Here is a 27,493-nt window from a genome sequence, read left to right on the forward strand (position 1 = left end):
GTCACTACTAAAACAAAATGATGCACTGGACTAAAATGAAGAAAGATGTAAGAGTTTGACTTTAAGTGTTTAATATTTTCTCTCTGCTCGCATACTGAGATTGCCGGGTGTAACTTTGGCAGGAATATATAAATTTGCATATTTCTAACTATACATTTAGTCTGAAACAACAATATTCTATAGTCCCTGTTTTTACAACCGATGAACTTAGTTGCATTAAAAGATTGCCCGGCCTCAGCATAGCAGAGGGTAAATACTGCAGCGACCCTGCGTCAGGAAGTTGCGAGACATTGTCTGGCTTATTGGGTGCTTTATTGCAGAACAACAGGCTACTGTCTGCCGTAGTCTACGCCAAACACAGGAAAAGCACGCACAAAGCCTCGCAACAAGCTTCAGGCTGTCCGTCGTAGACTATCTCTCCCCGCAACACACACACACACACACACACACACACACACACACACACACACACAGGTAGCTACTTTGAGTGACAGGTTATACAACAACACAGTTTACGTGACATTCACTGGCCTCCCGAACTAGTAACTAACATTTAAACCATAACATTACATGTCCTGAGTCCGTTACTAAAACCAGCAGAGGGCGCTGTTCACCGTGTTTATTAGCGGGGTCTCGGCTTGCACGGCCTCGTAGCTGACAGCAGTCTCTCCGTGTCACAGGAGCTTGAGAGGCAGTATTCGCCCAGCTGGTGGTCGCACAGGATGTCGGCGGACGACGTGATCAAGGCTCACGAGAAGGCTTTAAAGGAAGGTCGGTCTGTTTTGTAGCTACGATGCTAATTCGCAACAATGCACAGAAATCCGTTTGAGTGGCAGCCAGCAGTAAGGAACACAGGTGCTTCGCCAAACTGTCTGTCCCTGTCAAAAATATGTAGCGCGAGATGGATAGTCGGCGTGTTTTTAAGATATTTTGACGCGAGACGCTTTAATTTATTCCACACGGTTGTTTGTTTTGTTGGTTTTACCATACACATCTAAAATGGCTAGAAGTCAACAGTATTCTGGATGAGTTGTGCTAAGATTTCTGAAAGAAGTTCAGAGTGTAAACATTTTTTTTATTTTTTTTACAAAGATAGAAAACATGCTCTGTCTAGGATACCTTTTCCACATAAATTACCTAATTGGGACATATCAATGAATTTGGTGAGCATACTGTGCTAAGTTTTGTTGCTGGTGTTAAACAAAAAAATGTACAGAATCTGGAACAAATCTTCTGTAAATATGCTTTTCCATAATGGAAAACTTAATTATGAATGGTATATACAATTTCCATTTGAAGCCTTAATTAGAGAGACAACAGCAGGGACCATGCAACAAAGGTGCCCAACTGCAGTTGAATCTGGGTTGTTACTGTTCACGGTCAGTGCCAACGTATGGGAATGTCTGCTTTTGTCTAAACCAGGGAATGAGACACAAAATCAGAACTTCATCACAGAGATGCAACGGTCCAAGATTGCTCACAATACTTGGCAGCATTGTCCACAATTACCTAATACACCCATGTCAATGGTAGACATTGTCTCACTGTATATGCCGTCATGTTGTACTGTGTCATGCTTTAATATTGTGTGTGTGCGCAGGTACGGAGCGAGCCCGTGGTCTGGCTCAAACGTTGCTCAATGTGCCATACGGGGAAGGAGATGGAGAGAAACTGGATGTCTACATACCCAGCACCAACTCTTTGGGTACTGACATGTGTGACTGCCATGACACCAACTCTCTCTCCCTCATTGCCGTGCTTCAAATAGCAGAAGCTTAGATAATGTTGAGGATTAACAGGCCTGATTCCCTCTGTTTCAGATGTCCCCCTTGTCATTTACCTACATGGAGGTTACTGGCAGTTCCTCAGGTACACTGTTGTGTTCTCTTCTGCATTGCAGATTTATATTTTTTGTTCCGATTTGTCTGATTGATGCTCTGTGCTCATATAGCAAGGAGGAATCAGGATTCATGGCTGTTCCACTCATTGACAAAGGTGTAGTGGTGGTTGCTGTCGACTATGACACCGCCCCCAAAGGTAGAGTCTCTTAATTTCCAATAAGATTGTTTCTCTTCCTGGGGGAAAAAAAAGAAGAAGATTGTTTTATGAAGATGAGCTGGGAATGTCAGCACTCTGCCTGTGCCCCTTTCAGGCAACATGGACCTGATGGTATCTCAAGTACGCAGGAGTGTTGTGTCCGTGGTCCAGCAGTATTGTCACATCAGGTACGCATGCTATTAAATCATCTTAATGCATTACATTAAAACACATTTTTAAATGTTCCCCCTAACCCTGCTCCTCTCTCACCGAGAAAGAGATAAAATGCCATCATCACGGTCATCTGTTTATTTTTTTTTAAACTCTGATCTCTCCCTCAGTGGTCTGTACCTGTGTGGCCACTCTGCTGGGGCTCACCTGGCTGCAATGGTCCTCTCCACTGACTGGTCGCAGTACGCCATCACTCCTGAGATCAAAGGTAAGGCACGTCCGGTCAAACGGGACAAGAAATGCAAGTTTGACACGCAACAACTGTATAGCTGATCTAGTTTTGTCTTTGTTGCTGTTTCTCGAACTCTTTAACAGGTGCTTTCCTTGTTAGTGGCATATATGACCTCCTGCCAATCTTGTCCACCTACGTCAACGAGCCTTTGAAGATGACAGAGTATGTTTCTTACTGCAGTGCATGTACATTTTAAAGTGATCTGATTGTTTCATTGTTTCCAATGGAATCGCTAACTGCTGCATTAGACAGGTTGTGTTGCATTATGGGTGACAATGTTCCTGGAATGCAGTGAAAAAATGATGACAGAACTCTTTTAAGGGGAAATTCGAATTACAAACCAGAAACGCAGGGTTTATAAGTAAACGGACCATGACAACATGTTTACACATTATGCAACTTCCTTCTGTCAACTCAGTTTTTCAACCTTTGATGCTGGAATTACTTGATGTGTTTCATATTTGATTTCTAAGAATAGTAATCGTATTGTATAGATTTAATTTCTCACAATAACAGCAATGCCATTTATAATTTTTTCAGGATCCTACATTTTGAGGCGAGGATGTAAATGAACTGTTATAGATAGCTGTGTGTGTGTGTGTGTGTGTGTGTGTGCGTGTGCGTGTGTGGTACCACTCAGTATTTGACTCCTCTCTCCTCCGGGCGTCTCCTGTTTTTATAGGGAGGTGGCGGTGAGGAACAGCCCCAGCAAACTGGTCCCTCAGCTCAAACTCTCCTCCTCCAGCTGCCAGATCATTGTGGCCGTCGCTGAGAACGACTCGCCCGAGTTTCGGAAGCAGTCGGAAGAATACTACAAAGTCAGTGCTGCTGAGCATGAACACTATTTTGATTAGCATACCCATCCTTTTACTTAACCGCTTATCCTGTGCTTTGTAATCATGTTTTACTAAGATATATAAAGTCAGGATGTTTTAAATGATTCTGTGCATACGTGTACTATCACCTCTTTCTTCTGGCTTTAAAGACTTTAGAGGCGTCGGGCCTCAACGTGACCATGAACGATGTGGCGAACACTGACCACTTCAACATCATTGAGCAGCTGGTAGATGGGGAGTATAACCTAACAAAGGTACACACGTTCACAAAACAAAGGTGCAATGATGAAGGGTCATGTTATTTTCCAGTCTCTTTTGTATTTTGTCTAATTATACAATAGTAATGAAAACCTTGTAACTGTGTGGCAGTAGTAGTTTTAAACCAACTAAAAAAAAAAAGCTGATTTTAAATTGTCCATCTGCCTCCTTTTCATCATCCAATCCATCTTTAGTCATACACAATATTCAACATGCATCATTTGCTGTAGTACGTTTTTATTCTCTTCAAGGTTGTTTTATGGTTACGGCACTTAAACCAGATGTTTTAATCCCTTTTTTTTCCTCTGTAGCTTCTCTTGAAGACGATGGGAAAGAACTGAGGCGGCAATCTTTTTTCCATCATCTAATGAACAACCCTCTGTATCAGCATATCAGCATCCACCTGAACATCGTGCACCAATACTGATAGATAGATAGATAGATAGATAGATAGATAGATAGATATTACTTCAGGTTTGTACAATGGTGAATGTACAATTTGGCATTTTTATTGAACAAAGAGGTGGCATGTATTGTTTGGAATATCTTGTTTACTGTATCATTTGTTACACACACTTGTTCACTGTAGATAGTCAGAAAAACCTTTCATGAAAACATTGTGTGCCTAAAGTTGAGTCATTTCAAGGATGGTGACTGTAGCAAATGTTACTGCTGTCAAACTTGCTCAGTTGTGAACAGATTATTTCAGGAACATTGTGCACAATGTTATCATCAGAAAGTACTGTTCCTTTGGCGCACTAAGAGTTGTAGCGTTGATAAGTAGTTTAGGCATACTTTAAAAGATGTGTAGTGGCCAATTGTCCTGTAAATAAAAAAAAAATTAATCAAAAATAAACCAAAATCAAAAAGCCACTGATGCACCGTAGGTATGTAATTTACGCAGCTCCAAATAATCCAGGGTCCATGCGGGAGTTCCGGTTTTGCTGATGTTTTATTGTAATTTAAACAAACAACCAAACAAAAGAACTTCCCATGCTGCCTACCCCATCCTGACCTGTCGCCGTGGCTGTCTTTGCTGTTGCCGACTGTGGCTGCTGGCTGGCTGGTAAAAAAAATCATAGCCCTACCCAGGTGCATCACGGTCCTATACCTGTCTATGTCTTTATATACACACCGGATGCCCACAGCATTACCCAATTAACAAACTGAAAGACTAAGTAAACTAGCATAGAAAAAACTATCCTAATACATCAACTAAATCTAACCAAAATAAACAACTATAATTAAACAATATTACTTGTGAATAAAATAAACTTATACTATGAGTAAATAGCTCCTACAAGATGGTTTGTTTGTTTTGGGATTTTCTTTCTTGTGACAATCTGTAAAGCAACTTAAAGTTCATCGGTAGGACATGAATAGGAGCTCATGTCATACCGATCATACCAAGTGAATGTAGGTTTTTATTGTAACTTACACAACTCTGACTGCTCACCAAGGAAACTATTATATTTGCACTGTAAATTTGATCTTAATAGATTAATGATATTTAAATACACGTTTAAAAAAAATCAGATGTGACTAAATTAACCGATGCACTTATTACTGTGCTCATTTTAGCATTTTAAATATTTTTTACATTATTGTGTACACAATGTTCTATTGATCATTAATCATGACAGTAGATTATAAAGAGATTCATCAAAATAAATATTTATATTTGAGACTTCCTGTTGTGGCAGTTGTTTGTGTATATGCGTGCAAGTAGATAAGATTTGCTGCAATTTGATTGTTCTATCTTTGAGGCAACTAGTTACTAACAGCATGTTATAATCCTCCCAAAAATATATAAAACATATTCTGTCTTATTTTAGGATTAGTCCCCCACCTGTCATAGCCATAGTTATGGTAATTTGATTTAAGGTTATTAGGGATTTCTTCACAACTTAAGTACATTATTATGTCGAGGCTGGTCCTGCATTATTATTTGTGGCCCTGTGTCACAATCTAGTTATAGGACCTTCTTTATAGTATATACTGAACTCACATGGTGCATATTCCCAAATAAAGCTGTATCCAGTCAAATTGTCCTAAACTGACACAAAAAACAAGGTCAACACAGCCCTGCAATAATACAGTCATGAAGGTTATGTTCAGTGTTAGTTGACCTTTATAAAGGTGTCCGAACCTTTAGGTCATTTTAGTGGTTCTGGCATGTGGTGAGGTTGTTTCAGAGAAGTGATTGAGTTCCAAATGTGTTGTCCATGCCAACTATATATCAATAAGGGTGTATTTTATATATATATATATATATATATATATATATATATATATATATATATATATATATTTATTCAGTGGGCTGGTCAGGCCCAGGAGGCTGTGCTGCAATGGTTCACCTCAAAACCCTCATTTCAAATGTTAATCAAGATAGACCATGACCAGAGGACTCGTGTTCTGTCCTTTATAACAAATAAAACGAGTTACTCTTATGCATGCCTCTGTTGTAAACGTATAATGCATCATATGTCCAGGGAGTTGTGGTGATACCAGTAGTTAGTGTTGGGCAGTGTGGCGAGTTGACAGACATCAGGTCAGCTGGTTCCGTCTCCAGGCAGGAGGAGCTAATCGCCGAGAGACTGCTCGTCGAGCAGCCCGTCAAACATGGCCAACTGGATGGACTTAAAGACCTTCTGCGTCAGGTAAGCCCCAATGTTCAAAGTCACTAAAAGACGAACTTGACGCATCTTAACTCCGTGCAGCCTAGACGGTCCGGTGGATGAGCGTGTTGGTGAAACCAGGGGCAACGTCGCAGAGGTTCGTGCTAGCACGCAAACGTCGCTAGCTGGAGTTAGCTTCACGGCTAGCGCTTTTCAATTGAGCCGTTGCGTCTCCAACGCTGAGTAAACCGTTTGACTCACTACACACTCACCGACACGTCTTTTATCTGGACGCACGTCGACCTTGAATTCGTTTACTTTCGCATGACTGAAATATAAATTAGTTTGTAAAGGTTTGAACATTGTGTTCACTTTTCGTAAAAGCCGGTTAAACTTTACAAGTCTCGCTGGTGTGTGACGGTTGAACAGGAGACCCTATTGAACCGTCACACCGGTCAAAGTTTACGAGTGCTCCCGGTGTTACGGTTTAACATGCGACCCCGTTGAACCGTGTGTCGCTCTGCCTTCGTGGCTGCACAGGTAGCGGTCACGTTTACGGTGAATGAATTAGCGGTGGCGTGACATTACAACACCCATCAGAGCAGGGACGCTTCTGAACCCGTGACGTGATCCTGTTGCTGTTGGTGAGTTCAGAGACCAGGTGAGGGTTTGCTTTCCTTCTCGATCAACGTTGAGAGAGCGATAACTGACTTGAAGTGGGAACTCAACTGTTTGTCTCCATCTGTTGCTATTTATTTTTACTGTCACACATGGCTTACTTAGTTTGTTTCTGAATCTCAGACTAATAATTTAACAGATGAGACAACGTGTACACTATGGTTGGTTTACCTATTACTCAACTAGGTGGATTTACATCAGTACATATGTGTTTGTGTCATAGTTTGCATGTCAAAGTGTCCCTGAGCAAGACACTGAACCCATAGTTGCTCCCCTGGTGCTTCTCAGCAGCCCACTGCTCCTAAATTGCTATGGATGGGTGAAATGCAGAGACCAAATTTGATGTATGCATGTATTTAAAAACGATGTAATATGACACAAATAAAGTTTCTTCTTTTTCTACATAGACATTGAGAAAAAGTAGGTCCAGCTCCTCGCACAACAGAGATGCCTTTATGCCGGCAACTCCACCCACAGTTGGAGACCACAAGGTGTGGTTGAAAGAACAAGCTAGTAAGGGAGAATAAAGATTTTACTTTCTTCAAAATAAATTAATCAAAAATTAAACAGCCAGAATGCAAACATTTTTGCAATAATGAAGCTTTAACCATTAAATATTTGTTAGGTTTGCTGAATCGATTGGGTTCATGAAATTTGAGAAATTATACAATTTGTTTTGATTAACAGTCTTTAAGAGCTGGTGCTATAGGGTTAAGAAGTAACGTCAGCACAATCGCACATCAGTCCTTTAAACAATGAAACTCATACACGCATCTGAAAGAGGGTGCTGCCCATTTTGTGACCTTAAATGACCCAGTGGACAGTTGGCATGAAACCATATAAAGAAATGTGGATGTATTAAATTCATTCAGTGGATTTAAATGTAGATATTGTACTTACATCCAACCACACAATCAAGTCCTTTGCTATATATATATATTTTAATTAGTAAATACTGACAGGGCCTTACTCTTTCTTAATCCAATATGAACTCCTACCCGGAAATGCTACATGTTTGGTTTTCAACTTGTTCTTCTGGATTTATTTAATTGTAAGCATTTTAGTAAAGCCTGCCCTTTTCTTTCTTGAGTTGACAAAAAAGGGATAGGAAACTTGAGATGGGGAAAAGGAGGAGACTTGGTGAGATAGAGATCAGTTATTCATTAGGGCTGGAGGGACGTGCAGCTTTTTATCAGATGCGTGCAACGGAGAACAGCATGACGGTTACAGCGTGTCCAGGGCAGAAGAGGCGAAGCAAGGGTGAATAATTGAATTCTTACAGTGTACAGCGAGGCAGTGTTTGGGTCTGTGTTGAAGAGGGATGGGAAATAGGGGCCATGCATACAATAGTGACAATATGGGCATTATTTGTTGGCCAAGAGTTTGGCAATTTGACATGTGTATGCTATAGAGCATGTTAGTCAAGGAGTGTGAACTTGTTTAGAGAACTGCTGAACAGTCAGAGGGAAGAGTGTAATGGTTACCAGCTGTATGGGCTGTTACATTATATAGTTCACTTCAGTAATACTAATTAAGCTCTTGGTAAATATTTCAACTAACTGGTTCCACCTTTATTTTTCAGAGACATTTAGTTGGCGCTGTTGTATTATTTGGGGTTGTTAAATGGGGATGATTTATCTGTATAATTACACTTGTGCTCTGCATCATCAGTCCCACCTAGATATTGCTTCAGCACTACCGCCATTGTGTAATATACAATGCTTTCTTACACGGCTCAAGATCCCATTCATTTTGAAGCTGCTGTTTTTCAGTGGGCAGGATCTCTGTCGGCATGTCTTACCAGCTCTATATCGGTTTGTGAAACTTAAAACATATAAGGAGCCCATTTGTGACTCAAATAAAAGAAGATATGGCTTATTATAACTGACTCATGTTGATCTTAAGTTCACTTTTTAGTACATCTATAGGAGTAAAGTCTGTGGATCTTTTGGGCTCCTGCACATTGTCAGCAGGGTTTTAGATTCAAAAGTTTGCTGTAATCACTTGATTTCCTGGCTTCTAGCTTCAGATGAGTTGTTTAGGACATTTGTGTCCAAGTCTACCAACAGCAGACTACAACTGGCATTAGGTGTTAAACGTGCTATTACGGAATTTTAGAATTACATGAAGAGGTAGATTTTATACCTGCAAATAATTTTGAATAATTCCCTGAGGAACCTTTCACATTTCACGAAATCCACAGAGGAACAGCTCTTCCCGTAGAACGTGCTTGATACGCATCTCTACTCTTGATCAATGTGGTTTGTAGATGAGGGCCTAAACAGTCGCACACTAAATGAGCGAAATCGTGCCTCCCCTGTATGTTAGTGTTTACAAAAGTTATAAGTGTATTCATTTTAATGAGGTTATTGGAGCTGGTCTGCATTTTGTGAAAGGTGGCCAACTAGTGAATGCAGTTACAATTTACATATATTTGGCTAACAGAAGGAAGAAATAATTTGATTTTCACGTCATAACAGAGCGAGGTTTTTTACATGCTTGTAGTCTTGAGAAAGTAGGACGTGCCAGCTACCTACTCGGTATGCATATTGGAGGTTCTGCATGAATGGGACAACAAAGCTCTATTGTGAACAAAGAACAAGAGGAACAACAGTCTATTTTCCCAACATGTTTCCTCCTCTCTCATGTTCATTCTTTCATCTTCCCCAGCTATGGGTTTCAGTGTTTTTTATTTTATTTATTTTTTTAACTCTATAGAGATGGTAAATTAACAATAAAGAAATAGTGATTTGATTCTTGTTAGCTGAAAACAATGTCAGGTCACTCGATACACTGCCATGTAATGAACATTAACAAGACATTTTCACATGCTATATATATATATATATATATATATATATATATATATATATATATATATATATATATATATATATATATATATATATATATATATATATATATGACATTGTTTGCAACTGCACTTTCCTCTGTCAGTTTTTGTGACCTTTTATACCTCATCAACATGTCTCTAATGTGCCTCTGTGCTCAATCCTAGGCAATAGTGGTCATCACCACAAGTCCAAGCCTGACATTAAGGATGAAGAAGATACTTCCATGACCTCCTTTGGTGTTGCCGTCCGAGGCCTCCCCCTGGCCTTGGCGTCCATGACGCAAGCTACTGCCTCAGACTCACGCTTCCACCCTAAATGGCGGGCAATCACTGTGGCGACACTGTTGGCTTTAGTGCTCATGTTATACCTGCACCGTACAGTAGGAGACGGAGACCCTGCCACCAGAGCTTACTACCGCAGTAAGATTCATACTTTGCAAATGCACAGTGATGGTGAGGATGACCTCTTCAAAGACACCAACAGGCCAATTGCAAGAAGCCTCTCGCACCACCAGAGGGAAAAACCTTACAATGACACATACCCGTTAAGTCCGCCAGAGAAGACTAAACACGGCATCCGCTACCGTATAGGTGTAATTGCGGATCTGGACACAGCGTCGCGTAGCTCAAAGGATCAGACGTGGTTCAGCTACATGAAAAGAGGTTACCTGACTGTTTCAGACAGCGCTGACAGACTGGAGGTGGGGTGGGATGCTGATCCGGTCACACTGGAGAGTCATCTGGCTGAGAAAGGACGAGGTGAAGGCATACGGACACACACTCTCTCTCTTTCTCTCTCACTCTGTGTTCTCACATCAATAAGTTGGTTACCTCAATGTTTGTTTGACTTACTGGGCTGCAGGTATGGAGTTGTCCGAGCTGGTGGCGTTCAATGGTCACCTGTACAGCGTGGACGACCGTACGGGTGTGGTGTACAGGATCGAAGGCAACCAGGCGGTCCCCTGGGTTATACTCCCCGACGGTGACGGCTCAGTCTCCAAAGGTCAGTCTCCAAAAGACGTCTTTCCTCTAACCACTGAGTACATGGAGATCCTTTGAAGAAAAGTTCTCAAACTAAGTTTTTTGGAACATTGATTGCTTTCAACGATACAACTGTTTTGCACTCAGTCGAGAACAAAACCAAAAACATGTGGTCCGAATAAAATCCGGACCAGATGTGTTTACAATTTCAATGTGTGCCGTGCAATATATATTTGGAACATCAGCAGAAAATAACTTTGAAAAGGCCGGCGGTCATTTTAAGAGGTTTCAAAAAACGTTTCACAAATCAGTCCTGGTTTTGTGTGCAGGATTCAAGGCCGAGTGGCTGGCAGTGAAAGATGAGCACCTGTATGTTGGCGGCCTGGGCAAAGAGTGGACCACGACATCTGGAGAAGTCGTCAATAACCACCCAGAGTGGGTGAAAATTGTTGGATACCACGGTGATGTGCAGCATGAGAAATGGGTGCCGCACTACAATGCCCTGCGCAGCGCAACAGGGATCCAACCTCCAGGTTCTAACTTTTTCTTTTTGGCTTCTTCTATTTAATCCTGTCCATTTATACAATCATTAGTGCATTGGTATCGCATATTATAAGTGGAACCATGGGTATTGTTTGAATTTCATATGTCAAGGGTTCCCTAATCCAAAAATAAATGAATAAAATCTGATGTAAATAGCTGTTACTATTTAAAAAACATTTAGTTTCATTGGAAGATAATGTTGTATATGCACTTTTTTAATAAAGCCACCCACTGTGATTTAGGGCTTTATGTCTCATTGATGTTCTATTGTAGCGTCTTTGTATGATTTTTAATTTTTAAAGTGTCATTAGTACCGAGTAATGTGTGCAGGTCTTCCTCTCTGGCTGCTTACAGCTTCACCAACCTCCACTAGTAAGCTGGTATGGCAGCTTCCATAAAGCCTGAGAGGTTTTCCCTCTTGACAACCACAAAGTTGCTGGTCGTAAAGCTTTTGCTGCGAGTGCATGTTTTGCCGACCCAGATAGACAATAAAAAACAGAAGAAAATCAATGTGTATGAACTCGGCTATTCTTATCTGGATTTTTAGTTAAGACACTAACTTTAGTCTGTCACCCAAATACAACAAACTGATAGCAACCAAAAAGTGGAGCACAACCATAATTCCTCCCACGCTTATTAGGTGTTAACTCTACCTTCTACAATTTTCCTTGTTTTACAGGCTACCTTATCCATGAATCAGCAGCGTGGAGTGAGCGTCTCCAGCGCTGGTTCTTTCTCCCTCGCCGTGCCAGTCACGAGCACTACGAAGAGACGGCAGACGAGCACCGGGCCACCAACCTCCTCCTGTCCTGCCCCGCAGATTTTAGCGACATAGCAGTGCGGCATGTCGGCCCGCTCAACCCAACCCACGGGTTCTCCTCGTTCAAATTTGTTCCAGACACAGACGATCAGATTATTCTGGCCCTGAAATCAGAGGAGGATGCAGGCCGCATTGCCACCTACATCATTGCATTTACGCTAGACGGTCGGGTGCTGATGCCCGAGACAAAGATAGGGAATGTGAAGTTTGAAGGACTGGAGTTCATTTAGGGAGGACAGTGCTGACGGGCCCTCAAAGAATATTAAGAGGTGGACTTTGTACTTGAAACACTGTTTTCAGTACTTAGTATTACATTCCCCCCTCAGTTCTACTGTGCAATAATCTATGACCCCCAAATTATATATTTTATGATTATATGTTATAATATACATCACCACGAGAGATAATTATTACAAATAATTGATCAATTCAGTTTCAGTGCGACTGGTTTGGGCCTCCCATCTGTGACTACACACACCAGATCTTTTAATGCTTTTATAATTAGACTGATATTCCAAAGAAGTCTGGGTAAATTACTATTGATTAGTTCGAAACACGGAAATGTGGATCTCCTATCGTGCAGCCAAAGTCTGCTGGTCAGAAACTCAGGGGAATAAACAGGATTAAATGTTATAAAGAATAAAAAGAATGTTCTTAAATAACTTGAAATATTAAACTCGCCCATTACTTTGTGCTTTACCTTATCTGCTCAGACAGATCTGTTCTTAGATTTATATTAATGTAATACTGGTTTAGCAACGTAATGCATATCAACTTCTAAATCATAAGTCACATGTGATACGTTTTTCTGAGCAGGTCCACCTCAAATATTTTTCACTTATGTTATTAAAATGAATATTGTTCGCTTCTCAAGCCAGAGAATAAGTGAAACACCAGCTATTTTATTTAAACAGAAACAATGTTTATTTTATATCTTCTCAAAATGCAAATAATAAAAAAAGTTCTTGTTTAAATGTTTTTTTATGTATACATCTTGTTTTTAATGTGTCTAACAGATTAAACAATATGTTGACGTTTGTATTGTGCTGTGTTAAAACAAATCCAAAAAATAATCACATTTCATTTTAGTCAGTAGTATTACATTGTCACTTTATAGTACTTTGAGTACTTTGTTGTACAGATTTCATAAAGCATTTAACTGACTAATGCAACTTTGCATGAGCAAATGGTGATGACATAAGAATGATACAAATGTTATTAACGGATCAAAAATGACAATACATTTTCAGTTTGACGTGTAGCACAGTAAGCAATTATTCCCAGTTTTATCTCAAAACATTTCAAACCTGAGGAAGATCTCTGTAATTCATGTGGTTCACAAGCGTGTTCCCATGGCAAAGATGTCTTGGGGTAGCCCGGCTGCTTGAATGGGTTTGAAGGAGCCCAGTTTACCGTAGAAGTCAAGCATCCTCCGATCGTTCTGCCTCAACTCACAGAAAACTCCTCTGGAACCTTAACAATTAAGGAAAAGATCATGTTTATTCTCTAAAGTCTAAAAACAAGAATAGTGTTTTAAAAAGGAATTGCTCAATATTGAAACGACTTCATGAGGGATGCTAAAAACCTGTACCTGAGCATATTTGCTGCTGAATGATGCTTAACGCTATCGTACGTCCTTTAGTCACTTTGGACAGGGGGCTGACAGTCTTACTACCTGGATTGTACTTGTAAAAAAATGCAATTGACTGAGCTTCAGCTTTCAGCTGGTACTAGTATTAAAATTGGCAACAACTGCAGGGATAGAGTGAAGCTGCTGTGAATTTCCCTCCTTACAAATATGGGTTGACAGGTGCAGATTGGTTGAGACAATGAATGAACAGCGCCTCCTTGTGGAGAACATGAACGTTAGACCCGAGTTTGGGCCAGTTCCATGAGGCACATCTCAGAATCATCAACGGCATTGTGCAAAGCCTTGACCTACCACTGCTGCTGAGGGAGGACAACAGCTGACCAATCATGCGCTTGGCTGGAGCGGGATCAGTGACCCGGGGCAGCACTTGTATGGTAACCAGGGAGGGGAAGTCCTTCAACACCGATTCACTTACTGCCCTCTGGAGGGATGACAAAATACAGAAAAAATGCATTTGATCTTCATCTTGTATTCTGAAAAACAAAACTTGATGTTGCATTTGATCACCTGACTCCTGGTTGCGGCTGGTTTAGCGTCGATGAGAGCCAGGGCATAACCACACACCCCGCTCTCATCCTCCAGGATAAGAGCGCACTGAGGGGAAGGGGAGATCTCACCCGCTGACAGGCTGCAGTGGGCCGGAGGGAACATTAAGACTAATAATAATAATAATAATAAATAATAATAATAATAGCACCAATACTCTGAAGAGAAACTTCACTCCTTCTTACCCGTCACAGATGAGTGGAGACTGCATCATCAAGGGGGCTTTGCCCTCTCCTGTGCTCTGCATCTCCCTGAAAATCCTTTGCACCTCCAGCTAGTACATAAAACAAAACTTGAGTATCAATGCTTAATATGTTTTTTTAATTATCACAGCGTCTGAAAAGCTGGCCTCCTAACCTTGTCCTCAGTGCAGTGCGGCCTTATGCTGTAAACCGCTGTCATTGGAGGATGTTTGAATATGTCCCTGTTTCCGTGGCAAGGCAGCATTCTCTGCAAGTACAAACACACACACATTATGTATATATTCATGTAGACATTGTGACTGTGACACTGGAAGGTTACTGATGCGAAAGCAACACCTAAGAGAAGAGATTCACCAGATACCTGATTCCTTTTAATGACCCAGTCTAAACTAAGTGGTAAAATAATTAAATAAGTCGCTGTCCTGAGACACTGTACTGTTTAAGTAGACAAGATAAGAAATAAGATATTCCTTTACTCGTCCCGCAGTGGGGTATTTGCAAGATTACAGCACCTGGAACTCTCCAGAGAGGCCTCCTCGGAAGCCCCAGGGTTCAGGATCGTCGGTCATCTGCTGGGCTGATGGTCCACAATGCCCTCCTGAGGACGACACAACACGATGGCCAACTGTTTGTGGTTCTCCGTGCCCCTGCTAAACACACTGTATTCTTTACACGCCTGCATGTTTGGGTTTGATCAGCATCTTTTCTCACCGAGTGTTTTCACGTAGGCCCGAGCCAGACCGACCCCACTCTTGATGTCACAGATGTAGTTGTAGAGGTCGTACAGAATGCTGCGGTTCGGGGCGTTTGACAGGCGGTTAAACATCTGCACCACCGCTTCACACATGCCATCAAACTGCTGCGCTCTGAAGCGCCACTCTGAAGTCTGAGCAAAACAAAAACGCGTTGAAGCAATTTTCAAAACATTATCTGCTTTTGAAAACAAATGTGGAACCCTACCACGTCTGTCTCTGAAGCGACGGCCCAACTGTGTTTCTTAAGCCAGTCCAGCTCCCGCAGCATGGTCCTGGCTGTCGTGCCGTGTTCGTACGGCAGGTGGAAGAGGTCGGACAGCAGCTTCAGGTCGACCAGAGTCAGAGGCTCTGCTGTGTAGAGCGGGTTCTCCCCGGGTCCGGGAACATAAGGGCCCGACCCCCCGTCTGTCTGCATCGGCTCCTCATCCGACGACTCCTTCTTGAGACGAGCTGGAGGACGACAGCGGCCTGAAAGGTTGAGGAGGGCAATGACACACTTTTTTTGGGAGGGGTGGGGGGGGGGGGTACCATTAAACAGTTTGTGGTTCAACTTTAAGGGTACGTGACTCTCTACCTCCAGGTTGATCGGTGCTTAGAAACTCCTGCAGCCAGTCGGTGAGGGCCAGGGTCAGGGCTTTCTGGGGGCTGTAGCAGGGGTCCTGCTCCTCATCGTCTGGTGATGAAGGTCAGAGACAGTGAGACGATGCACAGGGTCCACACTTCAAATGTATCATATATTTCAGGCTTCTGCTTTTGCCATTATTATCCATCTAATTGTGTTACTATTCTCAGATGTCTGGGTTTGATCACCTCTGGACAAACTGTGTATTATGTGACAAGAAGTTTGAATGCAATGAGCGCTTTAAGACGAGCTCAGTGAATATGTGAGCTCCTGTTTGTTTAGCAAAACAAATGGCAGTAGGTCGGACCGTCTCCCTGTCCATTATCACTATAAATAGTCAGATAGCTATTTTGTAAAAGTTCCAAAAAGTCAAATGTGTGCAAGGATATTCTGTGTATGGCCTGGAGCTGATGGATGAGAGAAAAAGCAGCACTGAGAGTGTTATTTCATTTAAAAAGAAAAACTAGACACTCACCCATTTCCACATCCCTCTGTGCTCCATCAGTGGTTGCTTTGCACCATGTAGCCAATGTGTGGATGGCCACAAAGTTTGGGTAGAACTCACAGTTTGGATTGGTGAGCACTCCTCTCAGTTTGGGGATTAGGTCAGTGGGACGATCCTGACAGGAAGAGATTATGTTAACCAAGTTCTGGAAGCAGTTCAGCTCATACAGACATCTCAAATCATAAACCGACCTTAAAGGGTCCGAGGAAAATCCTTTGGGGGTCATAGTCGTTCGCGTGGATATTGTCCCAGATGACTGGCGCCCTCCTCAGGACGGAGGACACCTCGTCTATGGACTCGACAGAGATTTTGTGAGATACCACTTTGGGACCTAAACAACACAAATAGAAGCGAGAGAGAGAACACGTGTTATAAATCTGTTCTTTTGGCTGCTTCTGTGCAGGGTCAGTGAGGTTCTGGGTTGGTGCGGCTCTCACCGGTCCACAGTACGTCTATTCCAGGCAGCAGCTTCTCTCCCACCGTGTGCAGGTAAGAGGACTGGGACACGTTGGGAGTACAGAATGCAGCACAATAATCTGGAGTGACAGGGATGGAATAAACGTGAATGATGGAAAATAGTGACAAAGAAGAGCTTCATATGTAACATAAAAGGTATCACACAGTGTGCACATGCTTAAACTCGCCAGGCTGTGCTCAAAAGGACTAAATCATATTTGACCTGTAGGACAGAAGAGGAAGGTCTCCGGGTCACCCAGGTGCTGGTACACTGCATTTGTGATGGCCACCTGGGCGTGGGCGAAGGAGCTGAAGGCCTTCTTATCAGCTGGACACATGTCGGTCTCAATGTCATCAAACAGCAAAGAGAAGGACCTGCAGCCAAACTGCCTCACCTGAAGGACAGAGAGGACAGCTTGGGCTTTGGAGATCATTTTATTTTTCTAACTCCCACAATGGAAATTTATTTTTTTTGGGATAATAAGGTAATTCCATAAGGAATTGAACCGACCACCTGCAGCTGTGTCTGCGCCATTGTTTGCACGTTGACCTACTCGCAGTATATTATATGCTCCTTTTTTACTGCTGCATGTTTTATATAAAGTTATATGGTGTCCAAACCACTCACTCAGGGAGCCATAAAGCTACATAGAGCTCAGATTAAATGATCTCTCCGGTTCCACCCATCATCTGTGCAGAAGAAGTCCTCACCTGATCCAGTTTCCTCTTCAGGGCGGCAACCTCTTTGGGGTTGGAGAAAGTAATGTCCAGGCCCGGAGAGATTGCATAGATGAACTCAACGTCGTGCTGTTTAGCTGCTGATATCAGGGCGACGAGTTGAGCTGGGGAAAGAATAAGAGATGAGAAAATCAAACAAACTATCTTTGATGAGCCAAATTCCACTGTCTGTTTTGACATGCACTTGACATGATGGGTCAAACTTCAAATCACCACCGGCCTTCAGTACGCAACATTATTGATAAGATGCGAAAGGAGAGGCTCCAAACTGAGCAATTAAACAATCTGTTTCTGTAGATAATGTCGACTCAGAAAGGGACTTTGGTATGAAACTGATAAGAAAAGTTAGGAAAAGAAGCACATCTGTTTTGTTTTTAAGTCGTTTTAGTTGGTTAATTAGGAGCAGAAATGTATGTCATCCAAGTGGCACTATGGTTTAAAATAGTATACCCAGGTAGTAACTCTCAGAAATAATGGGGACCCCACATCAATTAATTTAAATGTATTATCCTCAGAGTCTGCTGTTCAGTCTTGTGCATTTATGGTCATTTGATATTCTCAGGCCACGCTCACCCTGTAAGAGATGATGATATTAGCTAATGATAATTGGCTGAAGGGCTGAAACTCACCTGCCTCCTCGGTAGAGTACAGATCCCTCCAATACATCCTGTGTTTGTAGTCATCCTTGGGGGCGTAAAGGTACGTGTTCAAACCCCACTTCTGCTCTCTGTGAAACACAACAGCAGCAATCAACAATCTCCTGACATATTATCACATTATATCAGCCGTTACGCGATGAGAAAGGATCATGAGAGCAGTGGATTATGAGAGCGGTGGATTATTCCGTGCATTTAAAGGGTTGTGAAAGGGAAACCATGCATCAGGAGACAATGCATTCACATTTACTATATATTGTTTTGTCCAGTTGTGAGAGTGACTGCCTGACAGCTCATCTATCCTGATTTCCCTCACCTGAGGAGGTGCTAATGAAGGCCTAATGACGCAATAATAACACCAATAGGCGAAGACATACTAAAAAGAGTCAAATGCTATTTTTTTTAGGACAGGCTCTATTGAATTGCATTCAACTCCAGACGTTCAGTTTGTGTTCCTGCACTTATTCGACATACCTTTTAAACAGCTCCGTTCTCTGCTCCATAGTCCATGGTCGCCCATAAAAACCTGCAACAAGTAAATGCCACGTTATGCACCAAATGTGTTGCAAATACCAGAAGTCCCGACTGCACTTCTACGAGGTATTGTTATAAGTTCTTGCTGTCGGCCTGCAGCCTCATGTGCATGTGTACTTATCGATGGAGCTGCGCTCCTGGAGCTCACTTCAGCCTCATGGCCTCGGTCTGCTCACCTTCCACGACTCCACTGATGAACCGCTTGGTCCCGGTGTGCGCTTGGCTCTTGGCACCGCCGAGTTTCGACATGATTTGCTGTAGAGTCGACGTCTCTTCTTCGGTCTCTGCTTCCCACTTGTCTAATGCTCAGACAGGCGCTCCAGCACTGGCCATATTATCAGTCATAGCTTTATATGCCAGGCTTTCATTTCAATGACTTTTATTGCACCGTCCTCTCGCGCCTGCGCGAACCCGCTAACATGGTCGACAGTCGGAAGTTGTAAATAGTGTGAGCGGATAAACCGCAGCTTTGTGTTGACTGTGGTTCTTCACCTCAGAATACAGGCGCGTGTTTTATGCGCGTGCCCAGCTGTGAGCGTGTACGTCAGTGGACGTCTTAAAGATACAGTGTCGCTTTAAGAATACGAAAAGCAGCTGACAAAATAACAAAGTGTTGCATTGCATAGCTCTTTAGTACATAGTGAGCTTCGTTTATTCAAACTGACAGATGTTCCGATTGATCGTAGTGATGATTTATCCCCTTTTAGGGCTGTTTAAGATACTCTGTTCATGTTGGTGATGAAAGCAGCCACATACATTGTTTAACACCACTAATCAGGCCGAGTGGCAGGTTATAGAGATGACTAACACTTGAAAGCATGGAGACACATACTATTGACTCTAAACTAGTCATGCTTGTACATTAACTTCAACTGAGATTCAAGGTGAGCAGAGAAACTTCCCCCTTCACAGAGTAAGAAAGATTGAGTGATATAAATCATTACCACATTGTCATTTCTTGAACCTTACATCCCCCAAAGATCCCTGTTTGTAAAATCACTATTAAAAGATTGAGTGGCTCTTAGTCAAGAATATACTTTGAACATCTGAAAATGGAGCCACGGAAGGAAACTTAAACACAAGTAATGTTGTCGGTACATTGGGGTCAGGGAATGTAGGGGGTTGGGTGGAGATATGGTGAGATTTTGATATGTTATCTCAGAAAAGATGCAGGTGTCACTAAGTCTTCTTGCTGAGGTGTAAGGAGACAATGAACACTACTAGAAGGTTTATGAGACTGAAGTTAAGATAAGAGCCTGTAGAACAAGTTCACAGGTTGTTGTGAAATTTCAAGACAGCAAAAATGTAGGAAGCTACACAAGAGTGTTTGATTTGGTCAAACGATTAAAACTAATAACATTTATAGTGAATGCACTCTAATTGTTCTGTTCACGCTGTCTCACTGGAATCGTTCTTTGGATTTTTAATAAACCAGTCAGTCAATCAGGAAACACAAATAAGAGCGTTTATTATTTTATATATACAAATATTCAGAATTTTATAAGTGTTGTGGATTGCAACAAAAATCTTTCGTGGGTTCCACTGATAACATGTTATCAAATGAACAGTGCTATATATTTGTACATATCAACTGTACATCAGAAACTGCATGCGGATTAAGAGACAAAACATTAAAAAAAAAAACTTACATACAAAGGTTCGCTACATAAGTACGAGCATGAAGCTCTGAGGTTCAACCCGTTTTCATCTTTGCTGTATTTTATGGTGTTGTTGCGCTACCTAAGAGCTCTGCTACCGCTTTATTCCTCTCTGGGCCTGTTTCAGCAACGAATCAAAGTCCAGGTTCTCAGACCGGCTCTTGACAGGAGCCGGCTCTGCATCTTTGTTTGCATCTGAGGGAGAGAGAGAGTTGTACAGGCTCAGTGTTAAAAACACACATTTTATTTGTGGAATTTATGGGGATTTTTTTTAAAATCTGCATTAATTTAATCAAATTAATTCCCATTCTATGAGGAATATTATGTCATGGTTTTGACGGCGCATCTTGCAATAAAAATATAAGCTATAAATAGTTAAACTCAAGCAGTGGAACATGTTTTTCTTCACTCTCGTGTGACTTTGTGGTCTCACCTAGGTCAGCGTAGTGGGAATTACAGAACTGTCTTCTTCCACCAAAGCAGATGTCAAACGGCAGCTCATCCGGCTTTCGTAGTTTCCCGCCATTATCGATGGCCGCAAAAGCATCATCCATGTTGTAGAATGTGACAAAACCGTAGTGGTCACTAAGGGAACCAAAGGGGCAGAGTTTAACAACTCTAACAGATACAGCTGAACACTGCAAAAAACACTGTAAAAGCAAAAAACATCAATTTCAATGGTATACTCTTACCCTCTATCTCTAAAGTGAAGCGACACACACTCTACGACTCCAAACTGAGAGAACCGCTCCCTCAGTTCGTCGTGTGTCATAGACCTGCGGATGCGGCCGACATACACCACCCTGCGCTCGTCCTGTGTGAGGGGAGTTCATAATTACTCACTACTCAACCAAAACAACACAAACACATGTCAGTGATATTTTACTCACTATGGCTTTAAGTTTCTGAATCCTAATCTGATGCTCCCTCCTGAGCTTTCTGGACTCTCTGCTGCTGTAGGTGTGATGAGTATGAAGAGGAGAGGGAGACGGAAACAGAGATTAAACCCATAAACTCAGTAAAGCCAGAAAGACAGGTGAGAAAGATTGACATAGTTTGATTTGATTTTCCGTTCAAATGTCTGAATGGAAAACAACCAGAACTGACCTGTAAACATCTGTCCACTGTCTACGGCAAACCCGCGGGGATGGTGATCGGGATCTGGATGTGGACCTAGACTGGGACCAAGACCTAGATCTTGACGTGCTCGATCTTGAGTAAGACCATCTGTAGCGTCGACTTGGGGAGCCGGAAATGGAGCGAGAGGGGGATGACGACGAACATGAACTGCTCTCTGAACGCTTGTGGCGGTGCCTGGAAGACGGACACATTGAGTATTAGGAGTGAAGCACAAAGAGGACAAATAAAGACCAACGCTGAACAAAGCAAATAATTACTTTTGTCTTTTTGGAGAGGGAGATGCAGAACTGGAAGAGGACGACAAGGAAGAAGAGCTGGAGCTAGAGTCCGAACGTGGAGATCTTCTCCGGTATCTCCTTTTCTCTCTACCTCTGGCAAGAGGGCTGGGTGGAGGTGTGGGGAGAGTGGACAACGCTGTCTTGTCTTCAGCTGCACAAACACAGTGTGGCTCTGTGGAAGCCCCGTCTGTGGCCGGGCTTGCCTCTGATCTGGTCCTGGTTTGCTCGGAGAGACGCTGCATCAGAGCAGAGTTCTCAACCGCTCCAAAAATGTCGCTGACCTCACCGGTGGAAGTTGTATTTTTGCATTCAGCAGCAGCACTCGAGTCTCGGGTTGTCACCTGGTCTTCATCAGAGGTTTGAGACACATCCTTTGGTTTAGAGGCTTTGCTGCGCTGAGGAGCACTGCTAAGTGAGCGGTCCATAGACCCACAGTAATCGTGATCGGAGGACACCGATAAATATATGTGAGGGGAGATATGAGCAGCAGCAAAGTTTGTGTGCGACTTCCTGGACGGTAGAGGGCGGGGGTCGATTATTTGGATGGCCTTGGATGGAGGATTTCTGCGTCTGGCTGGCAGATCTTGTTGAGTGCTGAGGATGATGTCAGTACCAAGGGGCTCTGGGATGTCTGCACGCTCAGACTTTTGAAGAGGTGGAGACCTTCTGAGGGTTTCTATATTCCCAGGTGATTCAGAAGTGCTCAAAGGTTCAAGGGTTTCCACAGAGACTCCCTGCATTAATACAGGCTTAGTTCTGTCCAAGTCTAAGAGTCCATCTGTTTGTAGGTTTGACTGTGAAGGAGCGAGTTTGGGTTCCGGCTCGTTCCCCTCTTTCGCTGGATGGGGGAAAAAACAATATGAGGTGATCCGAGGATCGAACATCAGCATTTGACAATACAGTGTTATTTGTAATCTGATTACTCACCTTGTGTTTCCTCAAATTGTTCTAGCAGGCTGGTCAGATCTGGTGCCTCAATCCCTAGAGCAGAAGAACCGACAGACATTAAACTTTTGTAGACGCCGCTTATTTTTTTATTTCTCAGTAAACTTAATGTATCACCTGTCATATGAACAACCATGTCTCAACAGTTTACCTGAGTCCGCTGTTACACTCTGCACTCTACAGACAAACTGCAGAGTGGGCGTTGGTTTCTCAGAAGGGGAGCCACTGAGGTGAACCTCTGACAATGTCCCCTCTACTGGTTTAGTAGAGTCTCCTGAAGAAGGAAGGGAAGGACACTGTGTTGTCCTCACTATATCTGCACCTGGTGACGGAGCAGTCTTTGGTGCCAGCATGGCTTTTTCTTTAGTCGGGCTCGAACTGCATCCGGGAGGTTGCAGTTTCTTGCCCTCTGAGGCAGATTGTATTTGTGTTGTGGTTGGACACAGTGCTGGAGGTCTGGAGGAGACACCTGAAGCTTTCTCAGTGAGCCTGTTTTTCATTTCCTGGAAGAGGGTGGTGCAGCCCTGGTTTACTAACACCTCAGGCTTGGGCCCCGAGGAGGGTGGCTGTCTCTGAAGAGATGTGCCTGAGGCTTCATTTGGGATTTCTGGAAAGTGTCTGGTGCTGTCAAGGTTGGAGTCTCTGTTAATCTTTGATGAAGAGGGGTCAGAGGTTAGTGCTGTTGTTTGGCTGACTGTTAAGGGGAGGAAGACAGGATTTGGGGGATCACTACTGAACAGTGTTTGTTTCTTTACTGGACTTTTTTTGCTTTCATGCACAGTAACATTTCGGTTAGCTGTGACGTCTGGATGCAGACTGGCAGATGGGATGATTTTTGATTCGGTCCTTAAGCGCTTCAATCTGCTGCACCGTAGATGAGTGGATGGTTTGGGCTCTGGGGGGTGAGGCTTGGACGGCGCAGAGACGCAATGGGTCTTGTGACCTGGAGTTTGAGATAAATGGAGCTGATCAGCAACACATATTTTACCATCAGGATAACAGTGTGCTGATATTTTTCCTTGTAAACAGAGGATGGGGGTCAGCTCCTTGGGGGCTTCAGAAACACAAGGCCACATGGTGGTGTAGTTCCCCTTTTTCTCCATCTGAGGCTGCCTCCTTTGGCGCAGCTGTCTGTACTGTTGGAGGCTGAGTGATTTGGCCTTCGTTCCACCTTTAAGAGACAGAACTGCCGCCTCGTCGCTAATCGTTTCTGAGGACAGAGTTTGAGGTTCAAGTGCTGAGCCAGCTGGATTTTCAAGTGCTTTGGTGGTGTTCGGTGCAGTTTCACTTGTGTGCCCAGTTGTTAAATTTCTCTCGATCAATTCTATTTCTATAGATTCAAATGAAGCCATCTGAACGGGGCCAAAGCTCACCCTTTTCTTCTCTCTGGATGGTGGAGTTCCGGATGAGTTTCCATTCAGCAGCACACTCTTCAAGAGGATGTTACTAGCTCTCTTTTTAGCTCCCTCTTCTTCTTCCTTTGGGTCTTTCATCATTACCTCGTCATCAGACACAACGTTTATCTCTTCATCGCTCTCTTCACTGGGTCTCTCATACTTCCACACCTCTTCCTGAGAGAATAATGTGTGATTTTCCCTTAGTTCACCCCCCTCCTCTTCCACATGCAGCTTCAGGCAGTAGGGGTGCATGAGCTTCACCAGGTTGACGAGATAAGTTGAGGTGAAAGCCTCGACTTCAGCATCCGCTTTCTTATTTGTGGAGTGAAACAATGTTTGACTTTGTCGCTTGAACAGCTGTGGGGGACTGTTTCTCTCCGTTTTGCTCTCATTCTCTCCATCAATCTTCATTGTGAATGTTACATTTGGTGATTTGGATCTTGGTCTAAGTCTGTCAGCCAGTAATAGTTCCTAAAGAGAGGACAGAAAGAAAAACAGCAGAAATCTTATTAATAGTGAGACATATTTTTTAAACGAATACTATATTTTTCAGAGACATCCCTATTGTGTTTAGTGTTGTTCATCAAGGCATGTTGCTCAACTTTATCTTCCATTCCTGTCCTGGGTAAACAGGCATATCCATGTGATCATCACATCACAAAGTGCTCAGTTGATGGGAACTTGAACAGCATGACAATGAAGCAATACAATTGAGCTTAATTGAGAGATCTTTCCCAAATAAGTTATTTTAGGCTTGTATTTCTTGATCCTGTGCTTGAACCCACCATTGAAGTGTCCCTGAGCTCTGGGTGGCTGAGGAGCTTGGTGTCTGGCAGGGTGTCGAAGGGAGACAGAGTCTCGTCCTCATCCTCCACACTGTCCAGCATCTCGGTCAGAGCCGACAGCAGAGTTTCACTCTCATCCTCCCCTCCGCTCTTATACTGAAAAGGAACGCAAGGATCCAGGTTTACATGCAGATCCAATATTCTACTGTCAACGTCGTGCCCTCAAGTCAAAACTGTCAATGACAAAAGTAAAGCGGACATCTTTTGAACTACTGATGCACTGTGAAGATGTGCTTTAACACTGACCTCTGATGAGATAGTGGAGTCCTCAAAAATGGCCAGAATTGAGTGATCGATGCAGGACTGGGTGTCCATCTCTACGCCTCCCGCTCTACTCAGGGCCAACTGCAGAGAGAAAAACACACAATTATATTGTAAATTTGAATGCACACTGATCTGGTCTATTCCTTCCTCCTGCAATCTTACAAAACACTTCTACTTCTGGGTGCGACCAGAAACTGAGTAACAGGACGCACTGAGCACAAAATGAACGTTCTCAGCATAAACAGGAAGAGCTACCAATTCAGACAATTCTTCAAATACAGCAGCGAAAAAAAACATGAGGCAGAGCTGATGCTAAATGCTCTTTATTTATTAAGTAATAAGTTAAATAAATGCATTGAAAAGACTTCTCTATATAAATTAAAATGACATTCAAGAATAATTAGGCTGCAACTTTCTCAATTGAATAATTTAGTTAATAAAATATTAAATTGTGAAAGCAGCAGATCGCAACTACTTAAAAGTCCAAGATTACAGATGTACATGTCTAGAAAACTGAAAACAGCAGAAATATCTGTGCATGTGTTATCGTGCTTATATATTAATTCATAGACATGGACGCGGTCAAAGAGCAATACTTTTTCTACCTAGTGTGCTAGTATGTAGCATACAGATTTGATGTACATGGGGCCCTAGCGGCGGGTCACAACCTCACACCATCTCTAGGAGGAACCACTGGTCGCAGGGCCTGCAGCGATACAGTCACAAGGCAAAGGCTTAAAGCCTCGTATGTGACAGCGAGGCAGTTCACATCTGTGCCGGCCTGGAAACATCCCAAATATACATGCGACTGCAAAACAAAGGCGGTAAGGAAAGAGGACAGTGCAAAGAGCCTGACAGTGCTGAGGATGCAGACTTGTCTGAACATATTGTACTACAGAGGAAGTAAACCGGTCCCTCCGTCAGCTTTCACGTGTAAATCACTGACGGAGGAGTTTGTGTCAAACATGCACAAAGCGGTAACTCCGTCCACTAACGAGTCATCCACATGTCCCCGCGGTGACGTGAGCCAAAATGGGGAATTAGTCGACCGGCTCAGACAACTCCCTGGTCACTACCTCGGTAGTACTACGACGAGCCCGTTTCAGCCACGTGTCGCGATGCACGCATGTGGCCTCGCGCGCCGGCGAAAGCCTCCGTTATTAAAATATGGAGGACGGCTCGCGTGAAGCTATTTTCATGACCGTTAGCTAATAGTAGCAAACAGGTACCTCATTGGGTGCTTTGCTGGTCAGAAAGTCGCTGTTGCCGGCATTTAAATCCCCGTCTTTTCCCCTCCACCGCGCCGCCATCTTGCTGCTCCACATGGTCCGCTGGCAGGCCGGAGAGAGGGAGAGAGAGAGAGAGAGACACGTGGTCACAACTCGAAGCGCGCGAAAATCACCGACCTAGGATCAGATTGACACCACCAGTTTCATTAGGGAGAGTGAGGAGATCCGATCCAAGGTCAGCTGCACGTTGGTCATATGGTTCTTGGGGTTCATTCATTTTTCTTGAACATTTACTACATATTGTAGTTTGTTGCAAAGACTCAGGTGATCAACGCTGTTCTGGTGTTGATTTTTTGTTAATTTTGATAATAGTCTAATAAAGGAAACACGTGGTCATATCTCTGTGACAGTTGAATTGATGCATTTCATTGGTGTCGTTGAGCTGCTTCAATATCACGTGTCGAGTGTAAATTAAGTCAAGTAAATAAATCGGCATTACTGCTCGCAGGACTTTTGATACAGGATTGTCACATTTTAGGTAGATTTTTATGTACTGCTCAAAAGTGACACCTTGTGTCCAAATGACAATACAGCAATAACCCAATTAAATAGCACAGGGTTTATATACCTGCAATGTACCAATCATTTTAATAGTTGACTGTACTGATAGAGTAGATGCAGTGTTAAATAATAAACAACCATGAACTAATGACTGCAAACCATTTTAAGGTCTGAAAGGAAAGATTAGTTTCAATCAGAGAGAGCACTAAGTATAACTGGGAGTTATCTTGAAATATGAAAGAACTCTGTGTGAAGTGTTTCATTTGTTTTCTTTGTTATCATTGCTGAGAATATTGTGGAAATGCATTCAAATGAGTACAATATTAGACATAATATAATGTGGCAATACTGGAATCAGTCCTTGGAGTGGGATGTTGTATCGCAAAGCAAAGAGTGTATCTGCTTCCTGTCTCTTTCCT

The 27,493-nt window shown here is 42.8% G+C and overlaps 4 protein-coding genes across 14 annotated transcripts; 2 read left to right on the forward strand and 2 right to left on the reverse strand.

Annotated features, from left to right (window-relative positions):
• Window positions 1-571: 571 nt before the first annotated feature.
• afmid (arylformamidase) lies at window positions 572-4,137 on the forward strand. The gene is made up of 10 exons (XM_068592331.1): window positions 572-771; window positions 1,601-1,705; window positions 1,821-1,869; window positions 1,952-2,037; window positions 2,153-2,225; window positions 2,379-2,476; window positions 2,584-2,662; window positions 3,183-3,318; window positions 3,486-3,590; window positions 3,906-4,137. The coding sequence occupies exons 1-10, from the start codon at window positions 723-725 to the stop codon at window positions 3,933-3,935; spliced, it is 810 nt and encodes a 269-aa protein (XP_068448432.1). The 5' UTR covers window positions 572-722; the 3' UTR covers window positions 3,936-4,137.
• Window positions 4,138-6,134: 1,997 nt separating this feature from the next.
• cant1b (calcium activated nucleotidase 1b) lies at window positions 6,135-13,065 on the forward strand. 10 transcript variants are annotated; one of them, XM_068592349.1, is made up of 6 exons: window positions 6,135-6,257; window positions 7,301-7,406; window positions 9,913-10,506; window positions 10,610-10,750; window positions 11,058-11,261; window positions 11,951-13,065. In XM_068592349.1, the coding sequence occupies exons 2-6, from the start codon at window positions 7,349-7,351 to the stop codon at window positions 12,319-12,321; spliced, it is 1,368 nt and encodes a 455-aa protein (XP_068448450.1). In that variant the 5' UTR covers window positions 6,135-6,257; window positions 7,301-7,348; the 3' UTR covers window positions 12,322-13,065. The 10 variants fall into 10 exon arrangements, with proteins under 10 accessions (XP_068448450.1, XP_068448452.1, XP_068448455.1 ...); XM_068592354.1 differs by having other exon boundaries at window positions 6,227-6,257; window positions 7,301-7,384; XM_068592348.1 differs by lacking the exon at window positions 6,135-6,257 and adding an exon at window positions 6,285-6,876.
• Window positions 13,007-19,260, reverse strand: ogal (O-GlcNAcase like). The gene is made up of 17 exons (XM_068592347.1): window positions 18,934-19,260; window positions 18,698-18,749; window positions 18,197-18,294; window positions 17,541-17,671; window positions 17,053-17,224; window positions 16,811-16,909; window positions 16,565-16,704; window positions 16,344-16,488; window positions 15,821-15,919; window positions 15,452-15,714; window positions 15,203-15,377; window positions 15,004-15,089; window positions 14,646-14,738; window positions 14,474-14,562; window positions 14,250-14,370; window positions 14,034-14,163; window positions 13,007-13,564 (listed from the first exon to the last, which is right to left on the reverse strand). The coding sequence occupies exons 1-17, from the start codon at window positions 19,004-19,006 to the stop codon at window positions 13,428-13,430; spliced, it is 2,103 nt and encodes a 700-aa protein (XP_068448448.1). The 5' UTR covers window positions 19,007-19,260; the 3' UTR covers window positions 13,007-13,427.
• A 994-nt stretch (window positions 19,261-20,254) lies between these two features.
• On the reverse strand, window positions 20,255-26,615 carry LOC137795016 (peroxisome proliferator-activated receptor gamma coactivator-related protein 1-like). Of its 2 annotated transcripts, none has more exons than XM_068592223.1 (11): window positions 26,514-26,615; window positions 25,267-25,365; window positions 24,961-25,116; window positions 22,930-24,646; window positions 22,761-22,814; window positions 21,813-22,671; window positions 21,523-21,729; window positions 21,306-21,366; window positions 21,108-21,229; window positions 20,849-21,000; window positions 20,255-20,610 (listed from the first exon to the last, which is right to left on the reverse strand). In XM_068592223.1, the coding sequence occupies exons 1-11, from the start codon at window positions 26,607-26,609 to the stop codon at window positions 20,510-20,512; spliced, it is 3,624 nt and encodes a 1,207-aa protein (XP_068448324.1). In that variant the 5' UTR covers window positions 26,610-26,615; the 3' UTR covers window positions 20,255-20,509. The 2 variants fall into 2 exon arrangements, with proteins under 2 accessions (XP_068448324.1, XP_068448323.1); XM_068592222.1 differs by having other exon boundaries at window positions 21,306-21,369.
• Between the last annotated feature and the right edge of the window lie 878 nt (window positions 26,616-27,493).

The sequence above is a fragment of the Clinocottus analis genome, unplaced genomic scaffold, assembly GCF_023055335.1.
Source record: "Clinocottus analis isolate CAN_PGR_092001 unplaced genomic scaffold, fCliAna1.0.p SCAF_27, whole genome shotgun sequence".
In the NCBI taxonomy this organism is placed as follows: Eukaryota; Metazoa; Chordata; class Actinopteri; order Perciformes; family Cottidae; genus Clinocottus; species Clinocottus analis.

Bases quoted from the DNA above. Each gene is read 5' to 3' on its own strand.
- afmid (XM_068592331.1), top strand. From the start codon at position 723: ATGTCGGCGGACGACGTGATCAAGGCTCACGAGAAGGCTTTAAAGGAA. The intron at 1,870-1,951 runs GTACACTGTTGT...GTGCTCATATAG, and splicing joins GGTTACTGGCAGTTCCTCAG to CAAGGAGGAATCAGGATTCA. The intron at 2,038-2,152 runs GTAGAGTCTCTT...TGCCCCTTTCAG, and splicing joins CTATGACACCGCCCCCAAAG to GCAACATGGACCTGATGGTA.
- cant1b (XM_068592358.1), top strand. From the start codon at position 8,012: ATGGGGAAAAGGAGGAGACTTGGTGAGATAGAGATCAGTTATTCATTA. The intron at 8,154-9,912 runs GTGAATAATTGA...GCTCAATCCTAG, and splicing joins GCAGAAGAGGCGAAGCAAGG to GCAATAGTGGTCATCACCAC. The intron at 11,262-11,950 runs GTTCTAACTTTT...CTTGTTTTACAG, and splicing joins AACAGGGATCCAACCTCCAG to GCTACCTTATCCATGAATCA.
- ogal (XM_068592347.1), bottom strand. From the start codon at position 19,006: ATGTCGAAACTCGGCGGTGCCAAGAGCCAAGCGCACACCGGGACCAAG. The intron at 16,705-16,810 runs GTGAGAGCCGCA...TGTGTTGTTTAG, and splicing joins AATAGACGTACTGTGGACCG to GTCCCAAAGTGGTATCTCAC. The intron at 14,739-15,003 runs GTGCTGTAATCT...TTGTACTTGCAG, and splicing joins GCCTCTCTGGAGAGTTCCAG to AGAATGCTGCCTTGCCACGG.
- LOC137795016 (XM_068592222.1), bottom strand. From the start codon at position 26,609: ATGTGGAGCAGCAAGATGGCGGCGCGGTGGAGGGGAAAAGACGGGGAT. The intron at 21,230-21,305 runs GTGAGTAAAATA...CCCCTCACACAG, and splicing joins TTCAGAAACTTAAAGCCATA to GACGAGCGCAGGGTGGTGTA. The intron at 21,001-21,107 runs GTAAGAGTATAC...TGGTTCCCTTAG, and splicing joins CTTCACTTTAGAGATAGAGG to TGACCACTACGGTTTTGTCA.